This window comes from Saccopteryx leptura, chromosome 9 (genome assembly GCF_036850995.1).
Source record: "Saccopteryx leptura isolate mSacLep1 chromosome 9, mSacLep1_pri_phased_curated, whole genome shotgun sequence".
Taxonomy (NCBI): Eukaryota; Metazoa; Chordata; class Mammalia; order Chiroptera; family Emballonuridae; genus Saccopteryx; species Saccopteryx leptura.
In genome coordinates, this window is record NC_089511.1 from 25,845,549 (window position 1) to 25,866,045 (window position 20,497).

General features: G+C 40.9%; 1 protein-coding gene across 2 annotated transcripts in view; it reads left to right on the top strand.

Moving 5' to 3' along the window:
- Nucleotides 1-20,497, top strand: part of CNTNAP4 (contactin associated protein family member 4) — a 313,756-nt gene that overhangs the window by 110,818 nt on the left and 182,441 nt on the right. For both annotated transcript variants that reach the window (XM_066349003.1, XM_066349002.1), the window contains exon 3: nucleotides 16,822-17,015. In XM_066349003.1, the coding sequence (XP_066205100.1) occupies nucleotides 16,890-17,015 (126 nt within the window). In that variant the 5' untranslated portion in view covers nucleotides 16,822-16,889. The remainder of the gene's footprint in view (nucleotides 1-16,821; nucleotides 17,016-20,497) is intronic.

Here is a 20,497-nt window from a genome sequence, read left to right on the forward strand (position 1 = left end):
TGTCTGACCAGCTCACAAAATTTTTTACAAGGTTGGATTCAAATATGACTGGTATTTTAAATTGGAATTTGATTCTTTGTTATCAATTTAATGTACATAAATAAATTCAGTTTTCTTACATTACAAAGTCTCTTACGTAATGGCTAGAGTGTGGGAGAGGTGGAGGAAGGCAAGTCCTGGGTGAGAGAGACATATAGGAGTAACGTAATTAAAGGAAATCGTGGAGAATGACAGTAGACTTTACCCTAACAGTAGCAAATTGTACTGTTTTCTGAAACTCCAAAGGCAGATTGAAGTTGTGTTAAAGGCTGTACCAAAAAAGGTGCCTTTTATTACCAGGAGAAAAATTATTCAACCTGCTATTACCAAAATGACTCCGAGAACAATGGCGGAAACGGATTGGTTATTTCAGAGGCACACATTGAAGATTTCTAGGAAGGGGAGGCCATCAGGCAGGAACACAGCTCCCTGTCTTCCTTTCCAAACCCGAGAGCCACACTGGCCTCGCTTCATTCTCGTCATCCTCCACGAGCTGCCCCGTCTATGCTGCCGTGAATCACTCCACAGCGTCCTGCATCTCGTGTACTTCCTCAGTACCTTTCCTCGGTTTCACCTTTTATATATCCCTTCCACGGATCACCCTTACTCTCAGCACCACCATCTAGGAAGTTCTCATCTCTGACTTTGCCCTCTGTCTCCTCTTTGCCCTCCCAGCGTCTAGTACCTGAAGGGTTATCCCTAGGTTGCCAGGTGTTGCCAACTCTGCCTCACTAAGATACCCAAACGCTGTCATGTCTTTTCATTCTCTCATTTATTCCATTCAAAGTTGTATCCTCAGCAACTTGCAGGTATATACAGAAAATGTTTTTTTAGCTGAGTACTTGAAATATTAAGGACTTAAACTAAGGTACGGTAACGGTAATGAAAAGGCTAAAGCAACAATGAAAGTCACTTTGGAGGCAACGTGGACCAGATTTGACAATTTCCATCTATATAGAAATTTTTATTTTTATTACTGAAAGGGAATAATTAGAAGTGATCCCAAGGTTCTAGTTTGAGGGCCTTGAAGATGGCAAGCGATGTGGCTGTCTGGCTTTGGCAGGAGGTAGGGCATTCATTTTTGGAATGTTGAGTTTGATGTATTTATAGGACATCCATGAATAGATATATAGGAAGCATTCAGGATTTGGGATAGATTTCAAAGGAAAGTCACAGCTAAAAATAAAGATTCAGGCTCCGTCATCCAAAAAAATAACATTAGTCATTGCAGCTACAAGCATGAGAAACACGGTCTACTGAAAATATCAAGTGAAAGGAGAGGAGAGTTGTGTTCGCTTTTAAACAAAAGTAGAGAAAAGGAACCCTGTGAAAGATGTTGTAGAGGGATGGCAAGAGAAGTTAAGAAAAACAAATGAGAATCTGTAGGATCAGGTGGAGCTAAAGGAGAAGCTGGCTCGAAGGGGCAGAATTTCGACCATGACTTCTAGAAACATCTCCTGATGATTTGGTTTGTTTTTCTCAGTTCATGCATTGAGATAGATGAATGTTTTAAAGATGCAGGATGTCAGCATGGCAAAGCAAAAAACTTTTTTTTTTTTCTTTTCTTTTCTGAAGCTGGAAACGGGGAGAGACAGTCAGACAGACTCCTGCATGGGCCCGACCGGGATCCACCCGGCACGCCCACCAGGGGGCGATGCTCTGCCCCTCCGGGGCGTTGCTCTGTTGCCACCAGAACCACTCTAGCTCCTGGGACAGAGGCCGAGGAGCCATCCCCAGTGCCCGGGCCATCTTCGCTCCAGTGGAGCCTTGGCTGCGGGAGGGGAAGCGAGAGACAGAGAGGAAGGAGAGGGGGAGGGGTGGAGAAGCAGATGGGCGCTTCTCCTGTGTGCCCTGGCTGGGAATCGAACCTGGGACTTCTGCACGCCAGGCCGACGCTCTACCACTGAGCCAACCGGCCAGGGCCACAAAAAACTTTTTGTTTTTATGAAAACATCATCTCTCAAGAATTGTGACAATCATGACTTTATTATGGAAACTCTACTTGCAGATCATCTTATAAGAGTTCTCTATAATGTCCATATCATTATATTATCCCTTCTGTTTTCCTGTAAAGGAGCATAAAATGCTGGGAAATTTATACCCAGGCTTGCATGTAATTTTGCAAAGATGCTGGACTTTAGAAATGTTATGAGGGGTATATAACATAACACGATATTCTTCTCAGTTATGCATCTGTTGAAGGAAATATTGGTGTCTTTAAATAAAAATATAAAGTTCTTGACATTTATGTTTGACTATTGAGCTTGGCTGAGCCTGGGAATATTACCTTCATATTTCCTAAAATTACAAATTGCTAATTTAAAAGAAATCACTTTATTGAAGTCTGATTGTGTCAGGGCCCGGGGCAGCCCTCCCCCAGATATCCCACAATAGCATATTGATTCTTCTGAATTAAAGTTACTTAAGAGACAGCCAGTGCCAGAAGAACACCCTGACCCCTCTGACTTTCTGTCCTCCTGAAAGCAGGAGATAAATCTTCCGTGTGAAAGGTGCCCTCCCTGCACCTGGAGGCTAATGAGAGAGACGTCCTTATCACCAGCTAGGGGATTTAAGTCCGAGAACCCTGTATCAACAAACGTTATTGTTTTTTACTAATTTACTACCCAGGCCCAAACTTGGCTTCGATTTCTCACTAATGAGCACCCACATCTAAGTGTCTCCATACCGTCAGCTCTTCACGCAGTTACTGTTTCTCTGTCACAGAGGGTAAGAGGCTGACTGCTGCCTTCACTTCTTGGAGCATCATTTATGATCTCCTGTGTGCCCAGATTCAATTGGTTTTTCTCCAGTTCATCTGGCCAGTTATATTTTTAGTGGACCCATGAGAACTCAAATGTGATAGAGGGAGAATGTCTTTCTCCCTGGCAATTGATATGCAGAAACCTGTGGCTATTTATTGTCTACAACCTCATGAGTGATGATCCCGTCACTGTAATTAAGGCCATAGACTTAATTCGTCACCTCCAGAATTTCCTTTTTGCCTCTTTATTTTTCTTAACATTTGAAAAAATATTTTGTGTGCTAATTTTCAAAATTAAAATGCAAAATTCTGAACTGCAAAGGTACATTGCAAACAGCAACAGCAAACTGACCTTAATTTTCTTTTTCTTTTCAGAAAAAGAATATAGTAAAGCAATAACCGTTGCAACACAATAATCCATGCCGGTAATTGATTTTTCATTTTGCTCATCAGAAGGATTTGCTTTTTGCGATTTCGGTAGCTGTTGTCACGGACATGCATTGTGTTGCCCCTGCTCGGATGCTGGTTCCCAGCGGCCACTTTCTTCTCTGTGGTGACAGAGAGTGTGGGAACACGCAGGGGTGTGGATGAGATTCTTAGGATCGCCAGAAGCAATTTGAAATTGGCTGGGCAGAAGCAGGCCTATTCTTTTTTTTTTTTTGGTCCATCTTTTCTGATCCAGAAAATGTTTGCATTAACTCTTATTCTCAGCTGGAAGCACTACTTTATTATAACTCAGTGGATCGATACACTCTGAGAACCATGAACTATGATAGGTGGCCTGACAATTGTATGAAAGGCCTCATTGGTTTGATTGGAAATGAGGTTGCTTTGTGAGACTTCCTTTTTATCAAAAAGGACAATTTGGGACTTTCCACTATACATTACAGATAGAAGGAGGATAGAGATAAACAGAGCAAAAAGGATGTGTTCTTCCCTCTTTTGCTGGCGCTTCCCCCTGTTCACATCCTGACAGCACGGTCACGCTCCCTCAAAATAAGATGATTTTATCGTGGTGAAGGCAGAGACATAGTCGCCTACTCTTTCTAAAGACAGAATAATTAGAGGTATATCATTTTAGATGCTATTTATTTCTCAGTTTAGGAGATACAATGACAGAATTGCAAGTTTGTAACCATAGGTTAAAGTCGGATTAGTAAATAAGGGTCTTGATTAGAAAACTGACACAGCAGTGGTTTGTTACACTTACATCGGTCTGTACTCTTCACTATTTTTAGTCTAATGTTATATCCCCAAATAAAATATACGGAAACTTGATTTGTTTTAGGTACCAAGATAAAGATATCACTTAAAGCGCACTTAATAATCGATAATTAACAAAAATTAAATGGATATCAATCACTGTTAAAATTAATGGCAATGAATTATAATTTTGACATAAATCACATAAGAGCATATTTTCCTCTCTATTTTGAATGAAAGCCTAACCTTGTTTGCGCCTCTGTATTTGTATGTAGGCCAGGGGCCAGAGGGAGCTGGCTAGGGGGCTAAGACGTGAGAGGAGACAACTCATTCAGACAGCAGAAGAGTCTGCGATCCAAACATTTTCAGAATTGAGTATGTGCACAGGAGAATATTGTACCTGCTGGTGTCAGACACTGAATTCTATTTGTATCCTGTTCCATTATGCTATTGTAGAACATTAAAGCCAGTAGATTATGTGTGTGTGCGTTTTCAGGTTGTACAGAAATCATTGTGATGTCCAGTGAATGTTGAGTGATTCTGCTCTAGAGTGCTAACATGGTTTTATCAATATGACACATATGGCAGAGTATTTTTTGAATCAGATAGGTATATCGATTCTGGTTGACTGCCTCTATATACATGCAAATAACCTTGTTCTTGAGAATCCTCGTATAGTTTTATCAAATCATAATTTCTATAGAATGTATAATTGGCAGTATTTGGGATGGTAGCTGTGCCAACAATGAATCATTTTCTCAGGCCAGTTTCAAATCTCTGAGTCTGTAGGTTTTGTTAGTCATTGAGGAATAACATGGAAACACCATATATTTTTCAGTATTTTCAAAACTTTAGCAGCTGAGGGTATTGTTTTAAGGTAGGGGACATCCCATTTGTTCTGCACATTGGAGACTTCTTCCCATATGTGCCCACGCGTCAGATCGTTGAAGCCCCCTCACCTCAGCTGGGAAAGTGTCCTTCTCTGGTTGTGTCCGTCTGTTCCAGGTAAACGCTCAGACTTTCTCATTTCCTAATCTTTCCTCTACTTCTTTCTAAAATGGCAGTTGACATAGGAGGAACTCAGATGACACCATGGTCAGGTAGCATCTCCCCTGGTGTGTATTGGGTGTTTTGCTGGTGTTCACTACTAGAACATTGGTTGAATCCTGTGTCCCAGGCCAGTGGTATCTGCTGAATGTGGTTGGGTTGGTCCTAACCCTGGATGTTTGTTGACACACGCCGCCAAATTTAGAGGTCAATATGTCCCTTTGACCTCTCTCTTGGTATAGGCCCAAATCCTTTGTTGTCTGGGCCCCACGACACTTCTTGTTGCTATTCAGAGTCCCGGAAGCTGGCGGTGACATTCTTTTGGTTAACTGGTGTAGCTGAGGTACAGTCACCTTTGTACTTTCACTCCCATGAGGAATCCCTCTGATTAGCATCTATATATAGTTGGACCCTCAATCACTTCTTGGCTTTGTTCCTTATCTTCTTCTCTGAGTTGGAATGGTTTCCGGGAATATGCTTCATTAGGTAGAAAATGGAAAACACATTGTTCTAATATAAAATATCTCCCGACAAAGACAAATTACACTGGATTGAGTTAAACATACAGGAAAGACTTAATTCAAAATTATAGCAAAGTGGGTCAAGATTGTGGTAATAAGAGAGAGAGATTGAACTTAATCCTGTTGAAACAATAGGTGGCAGGAATGTTTAACCCTTGCCTGAGCTAGGAAAAGCACTAGAGAACATTACGGGGGGAGGTTGGTCAATATGGTTAGGCCATTTATGTTTGCTAATTGGTGCTTATGCAAGTTAGGCTCCTATCCTCCCACAGAGACTGGGGGATTGGGGCTTGATGCTCTTGATGAGTATGTTTCAAAGGGATGACTCTCAGGTCCTGGGGAAAGACATTCTTGAATTTGTAAAACTGCTAAGCTGCTTAATGAAGATTTGCATCTCAAGGGGCAGAGAAATAATTTACAATTGCAATTTTCCTAAATTAAATACTCTATAAAGAGGGAGGTCGGAGACCTGTAGTCAGGAAGAAATCTATATAAAGTTTAGTCAAGCTGAAGGAAACATTAAAGTTGTCTTGGTCACAAACACCACTAATAATTTTTCCCATGTCCTGCTAAGTAATTCCCCCCACACACACACAATGAAATGCCACTTAAAAAGGAGTGAATCATGGAATTAAATGAAGTACATGTATCAAGATTGAATTTGACAAATATCTAAGCCTAGAGGTAAACATACCTCATTAATTGGGAACGTGGTGCTATGTTAATATGTTGTAGAGTTTTTACAAATTGGAAACATATTAAATAATCAAATCCTTGGGAATGGTTTTACACTTTCTACCTTTTTGATCTATGCCCTAATAATACTGGGTTTTCCAATCATTATGTGTAAATAATGTCTGTTGGGTCTAAGAGAGTAACTTTAGTTTGTTGACCCAAAGGAAGTGATATGAGGACATTTGACTCATGACAGCTTATCATCTCTGTCTGGCTGGGGAAGATTAAAAAGAAAGGAGGGGAAGCAAAAAATGAATTTCAGCCGCTGGGATATTGTCAGTGTGCTCTTTCTGATGCATGATGTCATCTACTGAAATGACCTGTCTCACTGCAATAGATCTAAATGGAAACTTTTAGAAAAGTATTATAATGGGCTTCAAAAGCAAAACATGGACAGGTCCTGATTATCATCTGAATTTCGGGACATCATGTGCTAAAAAGTCGTTTTTCCCAAACTATGCATTGGAATGATATAAAACTTACTGTGGTGAAAAAAAAAATGAAGGCACAGAATTTGGTGTTTTGGTAATTTTGTTCTAGCTTTCCAAAGGGAATTTGGCTGTCAAAAAAATTGCAAATCAAATATACAAATCAAAATGCCTGAAAAAAGAAAAAGATGTGAATATTTACTTTTCAATCCACTGAATTATTAAAGATTTCAGAAATGTTTGATCTGGCAATATAAATAGTAGGGCTGAAAGCCAGTCTGCAGGTTTGCTGTGAAGGAGAATTGATCAACAGCAAAGAACTAAAACCTAAGAGAATTGAGTGAGATATTATTAATTTAGAACCTTTCTGGGGAAATGAAATGAAAAGCATCTCTTTCTCTTTTTTCATTGTATCAAAAAATCCAAAAACAAAACAATAAATACATCTAGAAAAAATAGTTTACAAATTATTAACCGTGTGACTTTGAGGCAGTTGGGAGACAGTGTGAGTGTGAGTATGGCTGTGCACACATGTTTGAAAATACTGTGCCTCAAAGAAAAGTGTCCTCTGCTTTTATTTAGTTTGGCTTCAGTTCCAGCTTTGCCACTGTTTGGTATATGAATTTACACAGTCTTATACCCATCTGGCTACTCATTTATTTCATTCCTCTATGAAATAAATATTTATTAATCACCTGCTGTGTGCCAGACAGTGTGCTGGACACTCAGGACCTATCAGTGAACAAAACAGGCAAAGAATCCTGACCTCATGGAGCATACATTCAAAAAGGCATTATAGAAGATAAATTATACATGTAACAAGAAAATGCTATGTTATACATAAAGATGTCAGTTTCTGCCCCCAAACTTACTAGTTTATATACTGATAGTAAGATGAAGGAAGTAGGATTGCAGGGTGTGAGGAATTTAGATAGGGAAGGTCAGGAGATGCAAACCTCCATGAGAGAGATCAGATTTGAGCAAAGACTTGAAGATGCTGACCCAGTGTATCTCGGAGAAGAGCATTCCAGGCGGAAAGGATAGCTTAACAAAGCATGGGGTAGGAGATAGGAGAATAGCTGGAGTTTGCTCTAAGAACCTCAAGGACGCTATTGTTGATGGAGGCAGGCAAACTTTGTCCGTGTCCCACTAGCATAGTCTGCGTTCCTGGCTGTGCTCTGGTTGGTGCTGTGCCCAGGCCCATGTTCGAAGCCTGCATTTGGGAGTTTGTGAGGCTTCTGGCCCCTGTGTGGCTGCCAGCCCGCCCTGCTTGTAGAGCCGCGTGGCTAGTTGGAGAACTCACCAACAAACAGGAGAACAGGGCGACTGCGCTCATTACCAAGTGAGAGAAAGAAGACAGAGCTAGCTCTTTGTTAAGCTGATTATATTGCCTTGGTCTTGGGAAGGACTAGGTCTTTAACCAATCACCTTCCCAATCTTCCATGGGCTGGTGTTGGATCCTCTCTTTAAACAATCCGTTTCTTAGATTTTTCAGAGTTCTGTGTTTCTGTGTAGTTCAATCCTTTTCCCGGGCTAGACAGACAGGCCACTATGGCCACCATCTTGCTTTTACTGCACATGTTTCAAAGTAGAAGCACCTCCCCATGCAACATCTGACTTCTACTGGGCATGCTCCCAGCAGAGGAATTTCTCCTGCTGCTTTTCCCTCCCCCGTAGTCTGGGAAGATGGACCAGTTGGACCCTGGAGAGACTGAAAAGTGGCTCCTCCTCCCTACAAATGGAAGGGGGGGATGCTAATCCCCTTGGCAGGCAAGGCTGTGATCTCCTAGGACAGTGATGGGCAATCTTTTGAGCTTGGTGTGTCAGAATTCGCCAAAAAACCGAGCATAACACAGGTGGTGTGTCACTTCGAGAAAAACCCCCCATAATTTCACGATATTTATAGTTTAAATAACAAAAATATATAATTGTAATATATAACTGTATTTAATAAACCAAAAACTAATTAAACTTACCTGCTTAGTGACTTCTTTGTTCATCTGTCAGTTGGTTTCTTTTGTTGGTCTTGATATTATTTAACTTGTGTGGGGTGCTGTGAACTAAGATAAGCGAGGGGGAGGGGGAATTCTTTAATCTGCCTATTAGTGACTTTTTTTGTTGCTGAATTTCATTGGCTAAATCTTCAATTGAAGGTTGGTATTTTGTACACTTCAAGCCCAAGCAAGCACTACTAACTTCATCTGTCAATCTGTTTCTTTTGTTGGTTTTGATATTATTTAACGCTGAGAATAAGGTCTCACAAAAGTATGTAGAGGGAAAAATTGTGAGTAAAGCCATTGCTATATTTTTCAGGGTGCTAAAAGTGTCTGGTACTCGGTTCCAGGCACTCCAAATTTCCTGTTCATAGTGGCACTCTTCTTGATTCTCCAAGCGGCACCTTTCCAGATTCTCAAGCTTTGACCTCAAGTAGACAAACACTTGAGCCCAGATGCTGTCTTGAAATTCTGCAAGTTGCATCTCATGTAACTTAAGATGGCTGCCGCTGCTATTTCTAATGGCGGGAAATGGTACCCATAGCACAGGCCCCCGCCTCTCCCAGCCTCCCTCTCACTTATCTCAGTAATGATGGTCAATTAGAAATCCACGACACCCCAGAACAGTAGATTGGATGATGGTTGCTGTGGTTATGTGGTTGCTGGTAATGGCGATCACAGAGTCCCCAGAGATGTGTCCCCCGCAGCATTCCGCTGCTCCCTGCTCCACTGGCTGGAAGTGAGGTCAAAGATCCCCTAACAGCCTAACCAGAAGTCCCAAAACTAGACACTCTGTGCCAGTGTTCTGTTGTTTTGGCCTACAGACCTCCGACACAGAGTGTCTACACTACAGTAAATGTTTTATTCTTGGCTACCGCACCTGGTTGTGCAGGAGCCCAGGATGAAACATCTTTCCCAGCATGTGGCCCCATACTTCTCTGGTATGTAGCCACATGCGGCCGCGTGTCATCAAAAATGGCTATGCGTGTCAGTGCTGACATGCGTGTCATAGGTTCGCCATCACGGTCCTAGGGTGTCTGGAGCTGTGACTTCCTAGCAAAGCAAGCAGGCTTTTAATGTTTGATTCTCCTCTCTCCCTTCCCTTATTAATATATATCTAGCTACCTACGCTGACAGTAATGACTTTGTCTTTCATTAAGTGTAAAATTGAGAGTGATTGCAGTGTTGTGAGCACAGGAATGATATTTTAACCTGTTGTATAGAGAATAGAGGTTTAGTGAGCAAATGTAGAAGCAGGGAGAGTTGTTAGGTGGCTATTGCAAGAATCCAGGCGAGAACAATGTGGCCTGCCAGTGAAGAAGTACCGGGGAGGGTGGAGAAATAGTCTGGTTCTCGAGAGGCGAGTTGTACCAACAGCATTTTGGTTGGTTTGTAGTATGGTGAGAGAAAAAACGAGCAGTCGAGCCCAACTCTATTTCTTTTTCTTTCATTCTCAAAAACTAGAAGAATGGAATTGTGGTAAACTGGGTTGGGGAAGGTATAACTGGAGTAGGATTTGGGGGGAGAGTGGGAGTTTGATTTGGAAAATGTTAAAGTAGGGAGTTAAATGTGTAAATCTGAAGTTCAAGGAAGAGGTGTGGGTGGAGATATAAATTAGGGAATCATTGGCATATGGATAATGTATATTTAAGTCCCTGAAGCTAAGAGAGGTCACCAAGGGGTCGGTGTAGACAGAGAAGAGGCAGGGTGAAGGACTGAGTCCTGGGCATCTTATCTTAAAAGATGAGAAGAGTTCAAAGGAAGAACCAGCAGTGGAGCCTGAGATGACGCAACCAATAAGCTAGGCAGAAAATTAAGAGAATGAGTTTTCTTTGTGGAAGCTAAGTGAACAAGGTATATCCAGGCATTGGGAGTAGTCAAAGTATGAAGTGTTGCTTATTGGAAGACTGAAATCTGACCGTTCGGTCAGTAACGTGGTGCTCTTTGACAAGAGCAGAGGAGTGCTATGGAGTGAGACTCACTGGAGTTGGCCTAAAGGAGAATGAAATGAGAAAAATGGCAAAGAGTGCAGACGAGTATCTTATTTGAAGAATATTAATATAAAAAAGCAGAAAAAATATGAAGTGGGGTCAAGAGAAGCTTTTTCTTCTACAATAGGAAAAATTACAGCATGCTTGTACATCGGTGGGAATGATTTATTAAAGTGAAGCAGGAGAGCGCGGAGTGTTGGTGAGGCAGAGACCCTGAGTAGGTCCAGCACGAATGGAGGGGGCTCATGCGACAGGGAAGCACAGGGACGTCTGCAGACACAGCTGGACTCAGCGGTGCCGATGGCAGGCCGCTTGAACTTGGGCTCACTTCACCTCCCGCCTCTGCTTTCCTCTGTGTTGACTTCACTCAGGCAGGCTTTCCACAATAATATCTCCTACAGCTTGATGCCGAAATCCTATGTTTTCAGCATTCATGACAGAAAAGAGGGTTTCTTCTCTAATTGTCCCAACAAAACCTTGGAATTGCCCCACCGGCGTGGCTCAGGTCACATAACAAGCACTGTGACCAGGGGAGGCAATGTCAAGAGTTAGAAATGAACCTGCGGGAAAATGAGCGGGGCACCCAGCATCAGTAGAGTCATGGTTTTGTTTTCTTTCCCCCAGCAAAAAGAATTATGCTGATAAAAATACAAAGCAGTTACAGGGTTCTAAGTGGTGGCTCAGGGCCAGAGCAGACCACCGGAGAGAGCCAAACAAATACTGGCACCATGTTCTTCTGTTTCCCTACATTATTGTAATTTAATGTCAACATCAAAATGATCTGGGCAACCTCAGACTCTTGGGGAAATCTAAATGAAATCACATGTGAGAAAAAAAGTAATTATCTTAGAGGGAAACTTTCCTATGACAATTTTAATTAAGCCAATTATTTTCTAGAAATGTAGATGCCCTAATGGTGGCTAGTGATTGTCATTCAACCATGTCCACTTGTGAAATTGCACTATGTTCACTTGTGTGCTGTGTCCTTGAACATGTGTCCTTTTAGGCTTTAAATCCTAAGAAAGAAAAATGATGCCATCTTTCTGTGTAGTCCCTACCCTTAGGGAGTTGACAAACTATAACTCATCACCTTCACTGATGACCAACAGGAATGGGAAGTCATGCCGTTTTTAGTATTACTAGGGGGCAGAAGTGATTCTTTTCAATATTTTAAGACTTTAAGTAAGAATAATTTTTCTTCATTATTTTTTTTTACTTCCCTGAAATTGTAAGTCGTGTCTTCCGGATGAGAACTAAATATTGTTGCTATCTGGCAGATGAGATATATGGGTCTTAAATGTAAAATAATCTGAACTGTTATTTATAATTAAATAACACTGAATAAATTATTTGGTATACTCTTGGGAATAAAATAGACCGCTAAAAGATAATAATAGTTGTAGAATTATTTCAGGGGTAAAGATTGAAAAGGACATGATTTTTTAAATGAGATCCTTACAGAGATTTAAATTGTTTTAAAATGAATTTATCTATACTAAAATGATTTGTATAATATTGAGAAAATTTAATTTGCATATTGGGAAAATTTACTTCTGTAAAGTCTTTACTTAAAAGTTTTATTCAAAAATATGTTAAAATATATTTCATCTCAGGAGATAATTTAAATAATTAAGTTTAATATAGTACATAAAATTTCTAGTAGAGTAGGTACTGGGTAGTTTTTAGTTTGCTTTTTTTTCCTGAAATTTCATAGCAACATATAATATAGAAGCAAGTTTCTTAAGAATCTGATGTTTAAGACTGGTAGGCAACAGATAGAAGAGATGCCTTCTTTGTGGTCATTCAGAACTAAGCTTTTTCAAAGCTCCACTTTACTGTGATCATAATTATTTGTTTGGAGTCAGTAGCAAGAATAATGGTTTTACAAGTCAAAAAGCAGCAACCACCACATACTAACATGCTCTGTGTGAGAGAAATCAGTAGACAATATGCGGTTTGTTTTTTTTTCCCAAACGTAATGCTTATAGCAACTCTACAATACTTATTTAAAAGCCTCATCAGTGGGGAGGGCTTTTATTTTTAAATGTGAGTTTTCAGTCTGTTATATGAAGTTTCACAAAATGTTTCTGTTTGAAAAGATTAATGACACTTTATGATGTCTAATCTCAGTAGAGAGGCCAACCCAGGAGAAAAAGACGGATGGAATAGGGAGAGAGAGACTGTGAAGTGGGGAAAAATGAATGGAGAGACAAGACTTTTGTTTTTGTTTTGTGGGACAAGCATCTGTGAACAAGGAATAGATAGGGTTATGGAAGTGCTTTCTTTGACCTCACAGATATTAGTGTGCTGTGATGTTGAATATACTGGTGTGTTCAAAGCATAATTAAGGACGAATAATGCTTCACTAGCAGCTGAAAGCCTGGCTTAATGAATAAAATAAGGAATGCATTATTGTTTTTTATTTTACAGTAATTTAGAGTTTACGATTTGCTGCAGTTAGCCATCATTTTCTCCATTAACAAAGTAACTACGATAATAGCATGTCTCCAGAAGGCTGGGTGGTGTGGCAGTGCCATACAGCTGGGCAGTCTAACCTAGGCTGCAGTTGAATTGTCATGTCATGTCACCCATGTCATCATAGGCTGGTACTACCAAATGTGCCCAGTGTCTATCTCTGCCTCTCCCTCTCTCTTTGTTTTCCATATTCCTATTTGACATTTGTTTTAAAATCAGAATGAGCATAACACTCCATCACACACTTACACCGTGTGCATCTGCAGAGCCAACAGCTTAAATCCGAGTAGGCAATCTCTGGATTCCCTGTGGCCAACTTATCACTTGGTAAAGTCTGCGAGCATCCGAACTTCCATTACTTTATTGGTGTACCTGCTTAATGACATAGCTTAATTTGCATATCAGAAGTACCTTTTCACCACAGGTGAGAAATTGAAACGTTCAAGGTCAGTTAATTGCTAATGTTTCACGTTGGCCAGTGCAGCCGTAACAGGGAGCGATTATGGGTGGAGGAGGTGGCCAGTGAGAGGCTCCCCTTTCTCCTGATGAGAAGTGATGACCCAATTTCAACACACCAGAATCACTTGGTCCCCTTTCTCTCATTTGTTCACTTTTAAAATACTGGTCAGTTGCCCTGGCCGGTTGGCTCAGTGGTAGAGCGTCGGCCTGGCGTGCAGGAGTCCCAGGTTCGATTCCCGGCCAGGGCACACAGGAGAAGTGCCCATCTGCTTCTCCACCCCTCCCCCTCTCCTTCCTCTCTGTCTCTCTCTTCCCCTCCCGCAGCCGAGGCTCCATTGGAGCAAAGATGGCCCGGGCGCTGAGGATGGCCCTGTGGCCTCTGCCTCAGGCGCTAGAATGGCTCTGGCTGCAACAGAGTGACGCCCTAGAGGGGCAGAGCATGGCCCCCTGGTGGGCGTGCCAGGTGGATCCCGGTCGGGCGCATGCGGGAGTCTGTCTGACTGGCTCCCTGTTTCCAGCTTCGGAAAAATGCAAAAAAACAAACAAACAACAAAAAAAAACCAAAGAAAATACTGGTCTGTAAAGGAATATCACAATGCCAGAGAAATATTATGAAATTCTGCATTTAAAAATGTATCCTCATTATCAACTTTAGATTATTAAAAGCAACTAGAAAGAGCACGAAGCAAAATAGTCAGCATTTTCTCTGAGGTGTATGTTGGTACAAATGTTAGGTTAAGATGATGGCGGGCTGGGGGCACGTGCTTCATTCTCTTCCAACTTTTCTGTGTGAAAAATGAGAAAAAATACCGAGAGATATGCAGTTGGCATCAGTAAGAGAACCAAGGATGCTTGGGTAACATCAGGATCCAGAGAGACTTTCCACTGCAACTTTTACCAGACCCGGAGGCAGGGCAGTGAGATCAGATAGGCGGGTGGGGGGAGGTAGTTACACATTCACCAACTCTCGTCCTGTGCCCTCAACGCCAGTCACCCTGGAGGCGGCTATTAGACAGTTAGGGCTCGTGTGAAGGGGTTGCTTGGCAGCCCCTTCACACGAGCCAGTGTAGGAACCTAACCCTACCTCGCCCGCCACACATTAGCTGTCCCCTGCACCTTCAACTTGTCACCCTTTCCATGGTGCATCTCCCTGCAGGGCCCTGACGGGCAGCCTTCTCTTCCTCGGAACTGTAAGTAACAAAGAGTTCTGCTTCTCATCTCTCAGGTGGCTCATTGTGTCGTGTCTGCCATCAAAATAATTTTTAAATCTTATCAAACAGCACACAGGTGCCCCTTTCGATCCGACAGTGGTGTATGGTACATCATAGTGGCAAATATTGGGCATCTCTTTGCACTCGAACCTCTATTCCAGGTTATATGAAATGGTACAGATGGCAAGAGTAATTAATGCTTGACTAGAAACTGTATCGAAATGAATGGTAATCTCTGTCTGAAATGTCAGACCTTATCAGAGCCTCAAGGTGGATGGAAAAAGAATGGGGGAAATAAATATGTGTGTGTGTGTGTGTGTGTGTGTGTGTGTGTGTGTATTCTTATTGGGGCATTATATAATAGGTCCTACATTTCAATAATATTGAATATTAGATAATTATGGATTCAAAAAAATATGTCAAATCCCATTTCACGACACAGGCAATGATTATGACACAATTAGCAATGTCAGTATTACTTAGGACAAATAAATTCCCCAAATATAGTAGTATTATTTAAACTGAAAGAATAAAACATCTTAAGACATACAGTAGTCACATCTATACTTTTCTGGTGTGTGTTGGATAAAACAATACACATTTTGTTCTATTCATACTTCCTTGAATATACAACAAACTCCTTTATTTTTCACTTCTGGGTGCTCTAGCACAACTTACTCTGTGATCTTTTCTGCGATTTTTCTTTCCCCGTACCTCCCCCCTGACCTTTTCTCTTCCCAGATAGCATGGAACTAGTGGTGCACTGGTACATCAGCTGGGCCCTGGGGTGGGTGGGGTGGTGGTACTGACTAATGGAGATTGCCATTGTTTTGTGGTTTAAAATTTCCCACCATGGTCAGTTGCAAAGATGGCTTGCAAAACACCTGAAAATATATATAATGGTTTCTCAGACACTGTTACAAGCCATTTTCCACAGGCTAGAACAATAGCATCTTTATTGTGCTGTTATTCCCTGCACATGCCCCACAATTAACATTTTTCATGTTGTGTTTCAAACATGCTTTTCTTTTTTCTTTTTTTTTTTTTTGTATTTTTCCGAAGCTGGAAATAGGGAGGCAGTCAGACAGACTCCCGCTTGCACCCGACCGGGATCCACCCGGCATGCCCACCAGGGGGCGATGCTCTGCCTATCGGGGTGTTGCTCTGTTCCAACCAGAGCCACTCCAGCGCCTGGGGCAGAGGCCACAGAGCCATCCCCAGCGCCCAGGCCATCTTTTGCTCCAATGGAGCCTTGGCAGCGGGAGGGGAAGAGAAGAGAGAGGAAGGAGAGGGGGAGGGGTAGAGAAGCAGATGGGCGCCTCTCCTGTGTGCCCTGACCGGGAATCGAACCTGGGACTTCCTCACGCCAGGCTGATGCTCTACCACTGAGCCAACCAGCCAGGGCCAAACATGCTTTTCAATGTGTGTTCCTCCGAGAAGACAATAAACACAGTAAGGGAGGGACAATTCCTTGACCATTTTTGTAGTCTCAGGCTTAGTGGTACACTTCTTACTCTAAGGAGTCTACATGATCAGACATAGTTTCCTAGTTCCACCATAGTGTGAAGCTATTCCCTTAAATCTGGGTCTGAGCAAAGAGATTGAAGGCCAACTCATTACCCAGTAATGCATGTGAGCAGTGAACATGCTATTTCCAAGTGTTGACATCAATGTCCACCTGCTGAGTTAAATGCTTTAAACATTCAGTAAGACCCCTAATTCTTCCCAGTGTCAGAAAGTTCTGACACCTAGAAAGAATATAGTTCACATAGACTCCATTCATTTATAATAAATTCTTGTGTTTCCCCCCCTACATTTATGAGAAATTTTATATTTTGGAAATTTGACTAACATGCTATAGAGGAATAAAGTCATAGTGACATTTTTTTTCTCCCACTGACAGACTTTTAACTAAATTTTCTTTGCCAATTTTCTCCTGTTTCTGTTTTCACAAAAGGAGCTGGTGGCTGGTCTCCACTTGTGTCAAACAAATACCAGTGGTTGCAGATTGACCTCGGAGAGAGAATGGAGATCACAGCCGTGGCCACCCAAGGGGGGTACGGGAGCTCCAACTGGGTGACCAGCTACCTCCTGATGTTCAGCGATAGTGGCAGGAACTGGAAACAGTATCGCCAAGAGGACAGCATCTGGGTATGTTTCTTTAACAGAGCACAGTCTCTCAGGAAAAGAAGTATGTATAGCCATCCCTGCATGTTGCTTCCAAATCTCGTAAGCTAAGGCGAGAAACAGAATCTTTAGAATTACTTAGAAATATTTTTGAAGAGGAAAAACATGAATATTTATTGTCTAATACATTTCATGATGTAATTTGTGAAACCACTAAAGATAAATTTATTTCATCGAGTCCTCGGAAATTGAGAAAAAAATCTTTCTAGTCTACTAAATAGTGTGGAAGTGTACGAAGTAAACAAAACATATAAACACTTAAAGTTTTATTTAATAATATAGTAGTTTTGTACTTATTTCTAAGATTGGCTTAAAAATTTTCTTTTTTTTATTCCTCTGACGACTCAGATTTCTGAATTAAATCCCCATCCCCACCCCCCAGTATATGAAAGTTTTTATGTATAATATTTGGAGTATTTATATATTATATATACATATATATGACTTATGTATAAACCATTCTCTAGTGTCTTTAAAGTGTGTAAGTTTGTAAAATGCTGTGTTTGTGGACAGGGGCAGTTCCTATAAGAGAAAGACAGACAGGGAGGCGGTTTGTAATAAATAACGTGGGTGGTGTTTATAGTTGACTGACTGTATATAAATGCCTGGTGGGAGAAGGAAGCTAAAAGAAGTTTGCTTGGTGGTGAAGAAAGGACTCTTTGTTAGTGTAAAGAAGTATTGATTTGGATCTTACATGGGCCAGGGACAACAGACAGCAATCAAAGAACTATGATATTTTTTTCCTCCTCTGGCTGAGCTGCCAGACCCGGAGAAAATGAGTAACTTAATGAAGCATCATTCTTAGCACATAGATAATTTAGAAGCCTATTTGGGCACATAATGATAATTTTCTTTGATCAGTCAACTGCCTCTCTTTTGAAACTTCTTAGAACTCCTTTGTACATTATAAACTCACTGAAGAAATGGACTATGATTTCCTCACCTTTGTATCTCTGAAGCGCTTGGTGGCCACTCATTGCATTTTATTGATGTAAATTGAATAAAAAAGTAGCCCTGTTCTTTCTCTAGAGAGAACAACAGTTGGTCTGGAAGAAGTTGCTTATTAGCATTTTTAAGAAAAGCTGCCTTAAAACCCAAAGCAGGTTGAAGTTGTGTATGAGAGCGAGAATAACTGGATATTATGGTTGAATTAATTCCATGAAAACCATTCAAACTAGGGATAAAATAAACAGTAATTATGAACCAATAACAATGAAAGCTTAATGAGGTATTTATTTTAACTAGGAGTTTGAATTATCTTTTACTCTTTTTTTCTAACCTGAGCAGTGGATTTTAAACTAGATAAGGAGTTGCTAATTCATACCAATATTTAGCTGTGTTAAGTAAAATGCATGTTTTGAAATTTTTAAAAATGATAGATCAACCATGAAAATTGTTTTTCCATTCCTCAAGCGAGGGGAGAGCCAAAGCTAGGCCTGCCATTTGCCTTTTTTGATTACTCCTATTAAAGGTGAGGTGCTCGGGATGACCTGGTAGCACGAATAATACCCTTAATCCAAACAGATCAACGTCAAGAAAAATGGCGTCTATCACAAACATCTGTCAAAGCAACTCTGCTATAATTTGTTGGTGCACTCACTGTCTCCACCTGTTGCATGTGAGCACCCTGAAAATAGAGGCTGTGCCTTCTAGCCTTTTATCTCAGCACCCCAAGCCTTCCCCATACCTGTGACTAAATGGTGGTTGAGTGAATGAATGAAGGAATGAATGAGTGAGTGAATAAATGAACTGCAGTTTCTTGTGAGATACTCTTATGATCACAATAACCTACAAGTGACTCCTCTTTTTAGCACAGTTACATTGTACCGGTTGAATACACTTAGAATTAAGATGGTAGGTTTTTCTTTCTCCTATGAATTACAAACATTTATTTATTTATTTACTTATTTATCAGAGAGGGTTTATCTTTCTTATCGTTGCATTTTTGGCATTCAGCACCCCATGTGGCACCTGACTTTTGTTGAATGAATTAATGAAAAAATGACCGAATGAATGAGTGACTGGATTTGAATACGTTGTTCTAATGTCTGCTTAACTTTGTGCAGAATTTTGGGAGGTGTTGAAAGAGCTCATATTAATGTCAGAAAAGATAAAGCACATCAGAACAAAAAGAATGAGTCAGAGGCACATGCAAATATGAGGTAAAGACTTGTAAAGGTTTGAAAATTGACGGAATATAGAGATCGCTGTAGACTGAATTTGTCAGAAGAGCAGAGCTTACACCAGTATTGAAAGAAGCATTATGACTTAGATTATGGAAAGATTAAGGAAGCTATTCCATGAAGCTAGAAAAGTGTGACCAAAGCATGGACATTAGAAATATCTAGTTTCCTGTGTAATAACCAGTGAGATGATAGTCAGAATGGACTGTCAAATGTGGGAAGGTCTAGACCAGGGGTAGTCAACCATTTTATACCTACCGCCCACTTTTGTATCTCTGTTAGTAGTAAAATTTTCTAACTGCCCACTATTTCCACAGTAATGGTGATTTATAAAGTAGGGAAGTAACTTTACTTTATAAAATTTATAAAGCAGAGTTACAGCAAGTTAAAGCATATAATAATAATTACTTATCAAGTACTTTATGTCGGATTTTCGCTAAGTTTGGCAGAATAAATCTTTATAAAACAACTTACTATAGTTAAATCTATCTTTTTATTTATACTTTGGTTGCTCTACTACCACCCACCATGAAGCTGTAATGCCCACTAGTGGGCAGTAGGGACCAGGTTGACTACCACTGGTCTAGACGATACATTCGAGTATGATAAAGAAAGCTTATGGATAATTTTTTTTTTGTATTTTTCTGAAGTAAGAAACAGGGAGGCAGAGAGACAGACTCTTGCATGTGCCTGACCAGTATTCACCTGGCAAGCCCACTAGGGGGTAATGCTTGGCCTCTGGGCCATTGCTCCATTGCAACTGGAGCCATTCCAACACCTGAGGCAGAGGCCATGGAGCCATCCTCAGCTCCTGGGCCAACTTTGCTTCAATGGAGCCTTGGCTGCAGGAGGGGAAGAGAGAGATAGAAAAGAGAGGGAAAGGTGGAGAAGCAGATGGACACTTCTCCTGTGTGCCCTGGCCGGGAATTGAACCCAGGACATCCAAATGCCAGGCCGATGCTCTACCACTGAGCCATCCAACCAGGGCTGCTTATGGATAATTTTGAATGTCAAGATCAAAATTAAGACTTGATGCATCAGGTACTCTGACCACACATAAAATGGGTAAGGTTACGGTGTATGTAAAACAACCCCAAATCCTCAGACTTTAGTGATTGATATATACATATATATCATTACTGGTATATATATATATATATATATATATAATATGTTAATACACACACGCACATACATACATGCATCCACATTCACACGTATACATACACTCATGCAACCTGTTCATCGCAGGTAGGCTGCAGA